At 42.0% G+C, this 12,541-nt stretch overlaps 2 protein-coding genes across 2 annotated transcripts; both read left to right on the top strand.

Moving 5' to 3' along the window:
* The first annotated feature begins 550 nt into the window (after positions 1-550).
* LOC124649397 lies at positions 551-1,166 on the top strand. The gene has a single exon (XM_047189043.1). The coding sequence runs from the start codon at positions 579-581 to the stop codon at positions 957-959; it is 381 nt and encodes a 126-aa protein (XP_047044999.1). The 5' UTR covers positions 551-578; the 3' UTR covers positions 960-1,166.
* Positions 1,167-4,768: 3,602 nt separating this feature from the next.
* LOC124706002 lies at positions 4,769-5,627 on the top strand. Its single transcript, XM_047237679.1, has one exon. It carries the CDS (start codon positions 4,950-4,952, stop codon positions 5,364-5,366), a length of 417 nt encoding a protein of 138 aa, XP_047093635.1. The 5' UTR covers positions 4,769-4,949; the 3' UTR covers positions 5,367-5,627.
* The last annotated feature ends 6,914 nt before the right edge of the window (positions 5,628-12,541 follow it).

Consider the following 12,541-nt stretch of genomic DNA (forward strand, 5'->3'; position numbering starts at 1 on the left):
ATCGAAAAAGACAAGATAAAAATGGATATATATTCCCCGATATCATCTACAGACACATGATGAAGGCTGATGCATCTAGGTTGAAGATTCAAAAGATATGCTGCAGAGAAAGAAATACGCATAGAATATGCATTGGTGTTATTAATTGTTATGATAGTCATGATTATAATACGTAATGTTCAGATAATTGTTAGAGTTTTTTTGGGAAATTGTTTCGGAAGAGAAGATGTCGTGTCCTAGTTAGTCAGGCCATGCATGGACATACACGTATACAGACAGCCCATTGACGCTGCAAACACGGCATGCGCGCGCCCGCTGCGTGTCGCAAAGGGAAGAAAACGTGTGTTCCCGGCGCCGCGTCCGGAGCCCGCTGCCGGACGGCGCCAACGCGATCCACACCTCTCCCCACCGTTTCCTTTCGCGAGCTGGGTGGAGCTCGTCCGGCAAACGGTCGTCGTCGCAAAATATTTCGGTGCCAGCCTTACCACGCGGACGCGGGTATATAGCGCAGCGTCCCGGGCACTGTTCGATCGCAGCTCTCGAGCGGCACGCCCGGCCTTCCAGTGCCATCGGTGGCAATGGAAGAGCTCGACGAGGTCGAGGTGCTCTGGCCGGAGTTCTACGCCGAAGCTGGCCACAAGCCACTGCCGGCGGCGACGACCATGCCGAGGTCGCGCCCGAGGCAGCGGCGCGCGGCGCTGTCTCGGCCGGTGGACGTTCCAAGCAGGGGCGCCGTGCTCGTGATACAGTGGAAAGATGGTACTGAAGACGACTTGGAGGCCGACCACGGCGGCGGTGGCAGCAAGATCATCGTGCCGCCGCACCTGCTGGTCTCCGGCGGGGAGAGTGCCACAGTGGCGTGCGCGTCGCTGCGGTCGGGCCGGCAGCGCATGCGGGCGCGTGACCTGCGGCACCTGCGCAACTCCGTGCTGCGGATGACCGGCTTTATTGAAGGATGACGATATGACTGCCTCGCCGGCCTTGGTGTGTTGGTGGTTTGGTGCTCGGAAGTTGGGGGCAAACATATGTATTACTTCAATTCGTACGTATGTCCTCCTTAATTGGCATTTCTCGAGCTCGATAATATCCCTCAATCTCCCTTGAGGAGCTGCTTTTCTTTCTTCATCCAACATTACAAACGAAATAAAAAGACACTATTTCAGTTACGTGGTGAGAAACAACTCTACTTGCTACTGACAGCACAACTCGAAAGAACACTAGGAGCTGCATACTACTCAAGATCCGCCATTTGTGATCATCAACACGCATGTCCTTGCAGTAGGGGTTGTTGGAGCCAAAGGCGCCACGGAGCATAGAGGATGCTCGTTGTAAGATTTGATCAGCTCCTTTCTTGATCCTAGCGATTGTCATCATAGGGGAGCGGACAGCAGCCTGTTCAAAGGTTATTTTATTCCTCACATTCAAAATACCTCAACAAATGACATGAAGCAAAAGCATATGAAATTTCCTCCCCCTAGGATAAAAAAGATAGAACCAAGCAATACTTTGCCAAAGAGAAGATGGCATTGATTAGTCCCTAAGATACTTCCAGATCGCCCCAAACCACCTTAGCATTTGAACACTTGAAAAACCAATATATGTTTGCCGTACCATTTTGTAAGCAAGAAGAACAAAGAGGGCAACCAGGCCACTTCATTTTCTTCAAGTTATCTCTTGTCAGAATGGCATTTTCAAAACCTGCCATAGGGAAGAATTTATTTTCAACGGAACCTGAGCCTTCTAGATCCATATGTTATGCGAGCCGGCTAGGTTTCTTTCCAAATGTTGATAAATTGACTTGGTAAAGAACCTATCATTAGCATTCAAACTCCAGAAAATCCCATCCGGAACCAAAGAACTAGGTTGAGATAGAGCACAAGTTTTAATATGATCACATTGTGCAGCCGTAGCACGAGGCATCCTTCTTCGAAAAGGCACAACCCCATTCGGCAATTGATAGCTCTCTCAAATGTCCAATTTTGCACATGGAAAATGTCAAACCAAGAAGAAAAAGATTCAAACAAAGGAATATCGGCCAACTAGGGATCAATCCAGAACCTCAACTGGTTTCTTTATTCAAGATAATTTCCCCCACCAAAATAATATTATTTTACCTACGGCAAGGTTTCTACTCAGGAGAATCATACATCCTAGGTTTCAAAGACGCGGGCTAATTATTGCGAAGATACTTAGCTTTTACAATATGCTTCCGCACACCATCTTTGGTCTCTAACTTCCACCACCTCTTGCATAGGAGGCTAATGTCTTGTTTCCTCAGATCTTTTACCCCAAGATCCCCTTTCTTTTTGGAACGGTAGATTCTTGTGCACTTGACCATATCGTATTTTCATTTTTTTTCTTTTTCCTAGACCAAAAGAAACCTCTTATGTGTTTATCTAGCTTCCCCACAAAGATCTTATTTAATAAGAACATGGACATATATAAATAAGGAATACCAAATAAGCTGGAGTGTAGCAAAACTAGGAGCCCACCTAAGGTAGCCGAATCCCCAAGCCAGGAGTCCAACTTTGTGATCATTTTGGCGTCAAGGAAGTTCCAATCAACATTTTTTTAACTCTGCAAAGGTCATAGGCATACCAAGGTATTTCATAGGTAATTTCCCCACCGACAACAGAAAAATCTCCAAATAGAATTTCCTGACCTCATTATCAGTATTGATAGTGAAAATCTCACTTTTCACAAAGATAAACAACAAAAACTTAAGATTTACGGCATTTTCAGGATTATGTGACAAAGAAAGAATCGTGTCTTCGGCGTATTGCAAAATGGCGACACCTTTATCAATCAAATCAGGAGCCAGCCATACAAACAAACCATTTCATTGAGCTTGTAAAACCATTTTTTCTCAAAGACTCCCCAACCATATTAAACAAGAGAGGAGCCATCAAATCCCCTTGCCTCACACCTTTGGCTCTTTGAAAATAGGGTCCATCCTCCTTGTTAATTTTAACACTCATTGTCCCGTTATGCACAGATTGTCTAACCCATGAACACCAAAGGGGATTAAAACCTCTAGCTTCATGGCAGCTCACCAAGAAATACCAATTAAGTTCATCATACGCGTTTTCGAAATCAATTTTCAAAAGAGAAAATTTCAGTTTTTACTCCCTAATTTAAAAAATTTGACACTAATTACCCCATTTAGCAAAATTTCATCCTAATTACCCCATTTAGTGAAAACTTTGCCAATTTTTACCCCATATAAATTTTATAAGCGATTCAATAGGTGTTTGCCTTCTTCTAAGACATATATAATAAAAGTACAATGGCTCTAATCAGTAACCACCATGTCTAGGCAAACTTCTCGCCTCATATTTTTGCTTCTTCTCCCGTGCGCATTTTTCATGGCTCTCTCATCTCAAGAATCAAGATGAATCCAGCTCCACCTACACCATAGGTGTGTGTGCTCGTTTATCCATTGCTCACATTTACCCAACAACTTGGTAGTTACAACAGCTTTTTTACCGCAAGGCTTCCTGTTTGAACCTCAGCTATAGGGTCTCACACTGCGTAAGTGCAGTGAACTGTAGATGCCACACGCGAATGTGACCTATCGAATCGCTCAAAAAATTACAGAACTTGGATTAGGTATGCCTTCACGAACAGTCTATGTGACACACCAAGTCACCACTTGTACCTGGCAGCCGGGAATCACCCATCCAATCGCTTAAAACTAATATAGGGGGTAAAAATTGGCATCGGTTTTACTAAATAGGGTAATTTGGATGAAACTTTCCTATATGGGGTAATTGGCATCAAAATTTTGAAACTAGGGGGTAATAATTGGAATCTACTCTTTTCAAAATAACGGCAACTTGTTTATTGATATGAATATGATGCACAATTTTATGCAAGGAGAAAACTCCATCCATCAAATACCTATTTTTTATGAAAGCATTTTGCTGCACACAAAAGAGTTTGGAAGCATAGGGTTCTAGTGTGATAGTCAAGGTTTTGGCAATTAACCCGTAAATGCATCTAAACAAGGAAATGAGTCTAAATCGCTGAATTTTATTGACATCTACCATCTTAGGCAGCAAAGTTAATTATAACCCCCTAGCTGAGGCATTGCACATCAAAGAGTCCCCCCGGTAAAAGCTATAAAAAGATTCATAATATCATCTTCCACCACCTCCAGCAGTGCTGGTAAAACTCCGTAGGAATGTTATCAGGACGAGTGGTACGACTAGTTATCATAGAGAATAAAGCATTTTTTAAAATCCTCAACAGTAAAAGGTTTGGCCAGATCATTGTTATCATTTTCGTCTAACGTCTCCTCCTCACTCCACAGATTAGGGAATAGCTTCCTTGTACTTGAATTGGTCAAAGGGATTAATTAGCAATTTAGAAATGAAGATGCCACGAGCTAGCCAAGGAACTCATGACCATAATTAAACTAGTAGTAGATAGATGTCTTGCCGTGTGAAATTATGTCAGCTGGTCAAACGAGCTAGTTTACCTAGCAGCAAAACAACACGCTAAAACTCATCCCCCGTACATTCCTACATCCTGATCAGTACGCCGACACGCCCGTGAAGCCGCGAATACATACGTACACACGAATTAGACCGAGACTCCGGTCGAGAGGTAGAACGATCCTTCACATCAGTACCAGACTGGCCGGTCCGACGGTGCATGTCCACGTGGCGGCTCAGGAGAGGGTGCACCGCACTCCACATCAACACCTTCCTTCCGTCCAGCTCGTGCCCACCCACAGCCTAGCTATGGTGTGGCTATAGTTAGCTAGTTTGTCCGAACCCGCCACTACTCCTCCAGTTGCCAACTCCCCAAGAAAGCCTGCTTGCTCACCAAGACACGCCACAGCTTATCTTCCCCTTCCTTCCACAGCACAACGTACCTACCGCTATATATGCCCCTCGCCATGGAAGCCGAGCTCCTGCCTTCCCGGATACACGGCCGGGGAGGCCATGGATCAGGAACTCCAAGAGGCAGACGTCCTGTGGCCTCCAAACAACACCGAACACCATAGCGCCAACGACGACGACAGCACCAGCAACGAAGGCGACGTGGCAAGGGTGTCCTCGCCGGAGTTGTCCGCCCCGGTCGCCGTGCCTCCTCCACGGAAGCGCCGGTCTCGCTCCTGGAGGGCATCCGACCAGCCGTTCACCGACGGTACCAGCGGTGACGACGGCGACGTCGTATGCACCAACGACGTGAAGAGGAACGTCCCGCCGCACGTCCTGGCTGAGCGGCGGAGAAGGCTCGCCGGAAGGTCGACGGCGGCGTACTCCATGTGCGCCGGGAAAGGCAGGACGCTCAAAGGGCGGGACCTCCGGAACATCAGGAACCTTGTCCTCAAGATGACCGGATTCATCGAGAAATGAAAGGATTTAACACCGTGGATATAGTATTATTACTTCTACCAATTGTGAACGTCCATCAATGGACGTGTGTGAGAGTTTGTGGCAACCTCAAGTTTCAGCAAGAGCTCCGCTCAAGAAAGAAGAAAGGCGTGAGTTGTAATAACTCTTTGTTTAATTTATTGATTTTATTTAGTTTTGTTGTATAGTGCCAGTAGCTATATATAGTAGCCCACTCAACAATAAATGGATGTAGCTAAGAAACAGACCAAAAGGATTAAAATGCCAACTGGTATAAGATTTACTACTAGCTATGGAAATCACTAATGTGTGTAAATCTTGTGTAAGATAATTAAGATTGGGCTATAGCATATATATAGTGATCACTATTTGAATCACATGTTAACAAAAAGAATGAGAAGACGATAGTATACCAAAAAGAAAAAGAAAAAAGAACATTGAACATGTTTTCTATTACATCCGTTTCAAAATATATGCCCTTTTTTTTTCTAAAAAGGCTTATATTTCGGAACGGAGGAACTACTTTTTAAACCTCGGTCGGATTTTGGTCGATGAATCTTGTCAGATCATTCTAATCATCTCCTACAGATTATGTATTAACTTCCCACCCCTAAACCTGAACCCATCCCTCATCTCCTTCACATGTGCAATTGTTGTCGCCGACTCCGTCATGTGAGCAGAAACCCTTCGTCGAAGGAAACCCACCCTTATGTTGTCGTCCTCCTGGGCGACATAGGGGAACCCAACCTTCTCACCATCATCGGGCCCTTCTCCCCTCCCCAACCCTCACCATCACTGGAGGAGGCCATCTAACACCGACATCGACGGGGCGTTCTCCATTTTCCATTTTACCTCGAACTAGCACCTTCTCCTATCCCCACACATCCGAACATGATCTGATCTGCTGGCTGGCCGAGAGAACCAGGTCAAGATCCTGGCACCGATCAGGCGCATGGGAAATCATTGTGACAAGGTAACAGTTGTGGCACCACCGCGTCCCAATTAATATCGCAGTGTGCGTCGAGCAAAAGCCTTGTTGGCCAGGGATTTTACCATGACGCTAACAGAGGTGGGTATGTCAAGGTGGATCAAAGGCCACATGATATCCATCTTCATATTGAGTGACACCTCTAGGTGATGGTGGTGATGTTAGAAGAAGGTCGGATTGGCCTAACTTGGAGAAATATGTGTGTCGGACGGTCAGCATTTTACAGCAGTGACCACGTTGAGTGGGGCGGTGACACTTGTGAACTCCGCTCTTGGTTGTATTAGTTTCCGGTGGTTGTACTTGACAATGTTAGCTTCCTAGTCGTTTTCCAAGTTGAAGGTATTGTTTAGAGACTGAACCTTCACGAGGGTGAAAACTCAAGATCTGACAATGGTTGGACCGGACGACAATGGTGTTTTCGCATTTTTACCTTCCTAAAGGTGTTTTTTTGAAGAATATTTTTAGGAATCTAGATGTTGTCACCATCGGTGGTGCTTTTTCTGCTCGAGCATCTATTTTCTTCGATGTGGCCTTTATTTTCTGTTTCTTCTATTGGAAAAAATACTCCCACCATGTTATCTTTTTCGAGTTGCCAAGAATGTAGTCCCATTGCCTCATCAATTCATAGGACACGCCATTTGATAACATAGATGGAGAAGAATCTTGTGTGTGACATGTGGCTCATAGTTTTCCAAATTGAACCAATATTGAGAAATTCATGTGAGAATTAGTGAAAAATTGATTGACGAAACCCAAAAGGCCAAAACTAGATGACCATACATCACTAGAGTTCTCAAAAGCACCGCAATTAGTGAAAAGCAACCCTTTTGGGTTATCTTAGTTGAAAACATAAAGGGAGGAAAGTAATATTTCCATTTCATCCCTGTTTCTAATATTTCTGTGAGACCTCGAAAATTGTGACAATCACACACAACACATCTATTACATTCATCTTTATTTGGTTTTGTTTTGAGTGTTGTCCATCTAGATTTTTATCAACTTGTCTTTCTCCCTAGAATTTCAAATATGTCGGGTGGATGGCTACAAGGGTTGTGGAATGCTACAGTGTCAAAGTCTAGCAGGAGCATTTGTGTTGTCTTTAATATTTCGCTCTGCATGCCCTTTTTTTCTAACAACATATTTCATAATGTGCGAACCAACCGGTCTTTCAATGTGCCACTTTGTTGTGATTGTTTGCGTTATTCCAAAGATTAGAGTGAGCGGTGGCAGAGCATGCAATTAGACGTTGTCCTAATAGAGATATTCACTGACCCTAGGTGATGTCAGAATTTATGTGCCTAATTATACTTATCTGCTACTTTCTCTTCAACGTTCAGTTCTTGTGTTTAGGTTTTGTTATCAGGAGATACTTTGTAATACTTGAGCCTTGTCGGGCTATGTGCATCACTTTATAAAAACGTTGGGAGCTCAACAATTAATAATCCTTTTTTGAATGAAATATTCGTATACTCATATATATAAATATGCTGATAGATGGTGGCGATCTATTCATCTTTGATTCATCAATTGTTGGATCTCGGACGAACATTTGTAATGAAGAGAGCCGCACATAGATGGTTAAATCTGGTAAAAAAATGATATTTTATTGAATATAATTATCTTTCTTAAATACATGTGATTAAACAAATTTTAATTCAAAGCACCGCCGGGTACCACGAAGTGACATCACCATTGTAGCCGGCGAAAGGCCTTTGCATCCATTCTCATGTTGACTTCGTGTGAAACTTGGGTGAGGGTCTTTTCACAATATTTTGACCATGCCCTCTATAGTTTTTGGTATAATCAAGGATGACGCCCGACTTTGGAAAAAAATGGAGTACTAATTTGTCTAATTTAAACAAGATTATTGATTAGTGCAGTTTCATTCTTACCCTCCTTGATGACAATGAGGAGCAAAGAGATTTATCAATTATTGAGAAAAAACTTCAGAAGAAATTTTCGATTTCACGCTCGAAAATGTCTTGATGCTAAAATGATAAAATGGAAAAATAGAGAAAAGATCAGATGGGCAAAATTGGGAGATGAAAAATTTAAAATAATGTCATGTTGTAGGTACCCAAAATTTCAGAAGAAATATTATCACTTATATCAAGCTGAAGATGGATCTCTAGCATATAACCACAACCATAATCCGGATATTATATGGAATTCACATAAGAACAAATTAGGTATATCTTTAAATACTAATATTCTTCAACTTATTTGATATTATTCGGTTACATGATTTAGTCGGTCGTTTCCGTGCCGTCCGATCGGGATCCGATGTCCGGAATTAGTTTAAATGTAGTTTTACATTTGCCACCCTCCCTTTTCTGGAAATCAACCCGTAGTCCAGATATTCCACTTTAAAACGACAGAGCACCCCTAATGTGAAGAGTATTACAACAAAAGTCCTCTCTCTGTGTACAAAAAATATATACCATTACAATATAATTGACGTAATATTTTTAAAAAGTATTGTTACAAAAAAGTTTAAAGAGCAATATTTTACAGCAGATTTGGTTACAACAAAAAACATCAATAAATTTAAAAAATTCACCAATATAATTACAAAAAATATACTATTACAATAAAAAATATTTGTACAACAAATCACTAATATATTTACAACAATAATTAAAAATAAAACCAATAAAAAATTTGGGTGTTGACAACAATACTCCAACACTAAAAAATTCACATGTCAAAAATATATTTACAACAAAGCATCAATATATTAACAATAAAACCAAAAAGTTGATGTTCACAACAATACTAACAATGATTCGAACAAAGAACAACAATTTCACCACTAATCATTATATGTACCGTACATACATTTACAACAAACTATCAATATATTTACAATAATAATTAACAACAAAAATAACTTTTTTTTATTTGGGTGTTTACAATAATAGTCAGTTTTCTATGCAAGAAGTATCTTTACAATAAATCAGTAACATATTTACAACAATAGTTAATAATAAAAAACAATAAATAATTTTGGCGTTTACAACAAATAGTCAGCAACAGTTTTAACGGGACAACAACAATTCCCATGTCAAAACTATATTTACAACAAATCACCAATATATTTACAATAAAAAATTAACAACAAAACAACAACAAAAAAACGTATCCGCATCCCACACCACCTTGGCCATTTCCTCTCCTCTAATATCTCCTACGCCGGCGGCAGCTCCGTCGACAACACTCACCGGGGGTCGCTCGCCGGGGGGACCAGGGGCCGCTCGCCGGGAGGAGCAGGGGCCGCTCGCCGGGGAGAAGCAGAGGCGGCATGCTCGCCGGGGGAGGAACAGGGGCTCCCGGGGGAGGAGAAGGGCTTGAGGCTCGCCGGGGGTCGCTCGCCGGGGGGAGCAGGGGCCGCTCGCCGGGAGGAGCAAGGGCCGCTCGCCGGGGAGCGGCATGCTCTCCGGGCGGCGCACTCGCCGGGGAGGAACAGGGGCTCATGGGGGAGGAGAAGGGCGTGAGCTCGCCGGGGGAGGAGCAAGGCGGCGCGCTCGTCTGGGAGGAGCTAGGAAGGCGCGCACCATGGGGGTGGAGCTGGGGCGGCGGCGCGCTCGATGGGGCAGGAGCCATCTTCGTTGGAGGTAGTCAACGACCGATTTTTGTGAGTTATCGGTGGGTTGATCCAAAGCGTTTTCCTTTCTCTTTGGATGAAATTGAGGTCGTAATGAAGGAGATGCCTACTGACATGGCACTTGTACCTGATGGATTTAATGGCCTATGCATGAAAATATCGACCTGCTATTAACAAGGAATTCATCAATTTGATTATGAAACTAGGGAGCATTAATACAGCCTTTATTGCTCTTATACCAAAGATTGGCAATCCAGACTATGAATGATTTTAGGCCTATATCTCTTGTTAGTTTACCTCTCAAATTCTTGAAAAAGTTAATGGCCACTAGACTTCAAAAGGAAATCATCCCCATTGTTCATGCAAATCAATATGGCTTCATTAAGGGAAAAACAATTCAAGATTGTCTTGGATATACTTTTGAATATGTGAATATCTGGCATAAATCCAAGAAGCCCATTATCATGCTCAAAATATTTTTTTGAAAGGAATTTTTTAAAAAGTTCAATATAGTGCCATCATTACCATGCTTAGAGCTAGAGGATTTAGACACAAATGGAATTCCTTAATAGATAATATTCTGAATCCAGCATCCACCTTGATCAGTTCTTCTAAATGGGGTACCATGGAAGAAAATAATTTGTAGAAGGGGAGTAAGACAAGGCGACCCTTCGTCTCCACTTCTATTTGTAAATACCGCATCTTCTTCAAGAAATTTTCAATGATGCATGGGCTAAGGCGAATTCTTAGTCTCCAGGTTGATGAACATTTTGGCAAAAATACCCCATTATTCGCTATGTTGATGATTATGCCAGTTGATTTTGATGAGCTCAATTAACTAAAGGATATTCTTATTTCTTTTAGTACTGCATCTACTGGATTCCATGTCAGTTAGAGCAAAACAAGAGTTGTCCCAATTAATGTGGAGAATGAAAATTCCAAAATCCTTGCTGATTTCTTTGGTTGCAAAATTGAAAATCGTCCTTTTGGATATCTGGGACTCCCTCTCAGTACCACTGGGCCTTCTATTGTTGACCTTATGCCCATGGTGTCCAGGCTTGACAGAAGATTGTCTGGGGATATCATATCCTATGTCATATGTATGCCATGGGCTCAACTCAGTTATATCTGCTATGCCTATGTATGGCATGTGCTCTTTCAAAGTGACTGTCACCACCTTTGTTCATTTTGAAGAAAAAAAGTGGAAGACGGTTTTCTATGCGCAGATCGAGAAAAGAAAACTAACATGGCAAATGTCTTGCCAGCTGGGAATTGGTATGTAAACCAAAAGAACAAGGAGACCTTGGTGTTCTCTACCTGCAAAATTTTGTTGATGAAAAACCTGCATAATTTTTATAATCATCATGACATTCCCTTGGTTAACTTAATATGGCACACATATTATAATGGCAGATCCACCCAACATGCTATTTCACCAAAGGGATTATTCTGGTGGCGTGACTGTCTAGCTAGCTCTATCAGATTTATACATGAGCTTATCCTCATTCATTGTCAAAAATGGTAAATCCGCCCTTCTATGGAAATATATATGGAATGACTTTGTAAGGGAATCGAATTTTGCACACCTCCATTCATTTAAAAAAATGAGATTAGTATCGAGAAGGCAATGGAATGTGCATCTCAAAAAATATATTCATGATGAGTTCCACGACCTCCAGGATAAACTTAACTCAATTATCCGCTCTGATGAACAAGGCATCTGGAAAATGCTCTGGGGAAACTACATCTACTTGACCAAAAAAGTACAAAAGTTTCTTATGGGGAACATGACGCCACAGAACCAGTTCTGGACATATGGAAAACCAGCTGCCATCCATGACATAAATTGTTTTCATGCCTCATGTACAACAAGCCAGGGGCGAAGCTAGCCAAATAAATCAATGGGTTCATTTCTGTAAAGACATAATGTTAGCGTAGTGATATACAGTGCTAAGTAGAAATTTAGTGTAATTAGCACAAGTTTATTGGTTTCACTTGAACCCAACTCTTATATGCTGGCTCCCCCACTGCAACAGGCTGAATACTAAAGAGATGATGAAGAAGAAAAAAAAACACTACGTTGAATTCTCTGATAGTATCACTCAATTGTAAAATGATCTATGTGTACTACATGCATGCTGCAACAGTTAGAAATAGTAGTAACTGAATTTTAGATTACAAAATAAATTTAGTAGATTCTGTTTTATGTATATATTTTAAAATCAAAAGTAAAAGAAGAAAAAGAAACACCGTTTCTTCCGGGGTTTGCTTTAGTTCCTTCTAAGCTCCTTTCTTTCTTAATTGATTGATTGATAATATGAGCCAAAATTTGCGTCCATTTCGAAAAGACAGTGTAGAGGGAGACGTTATTTTCTGAAGAAAAATGCTTGCGTCCAAGAGCTTTTCTTGAGTGGTGCAGTTTCTTTCCAACATTTCCGTGTTTCCGCTTGACTTGCTAATAATTTGGGGGACCAGTCTCTCAAGCAAATAATTTGGGGGAACCTGGCATCAAGCTAGGGCTGCGGAGCTTGCGTGTACGAGAGAGCAACTCGACCGATATGGACAATGGAGTGTAGATTATTCGTT

Source organism: Lolium rigidum, chromosome 4 (assembly GCF_022539505.1).
Source record: "Lolium rigidum isolate FL_2022 chromosome 4, APGP_CSIRO_Lrig_0.1, whole genome shotgun sequence".
Classification (NCBI taxonomy): Eukaryota; Viridiplantae; Streptophyta; class Magnoliopsida; order Poales; family Poaceae; genus Lolium; species Lolium rigidum.

Excerpts from the sequence above, each read along its gene's own strand:
- LOC124649397 (XM_047189043.1), top strand. The coding sequence starts at position 579 with ATGGAAGAGCTCGACGAGGTCGAGGTGCTCTGGCCGGAGTTCTACGCC.
- LOC124706002 (XM_047237679.1), top strand. The coding sequence starts at position 4,950 with ATGGATCAGGAACTCCAAGAGGCAGACGTCCTGTGGCCTCCAAACAAC.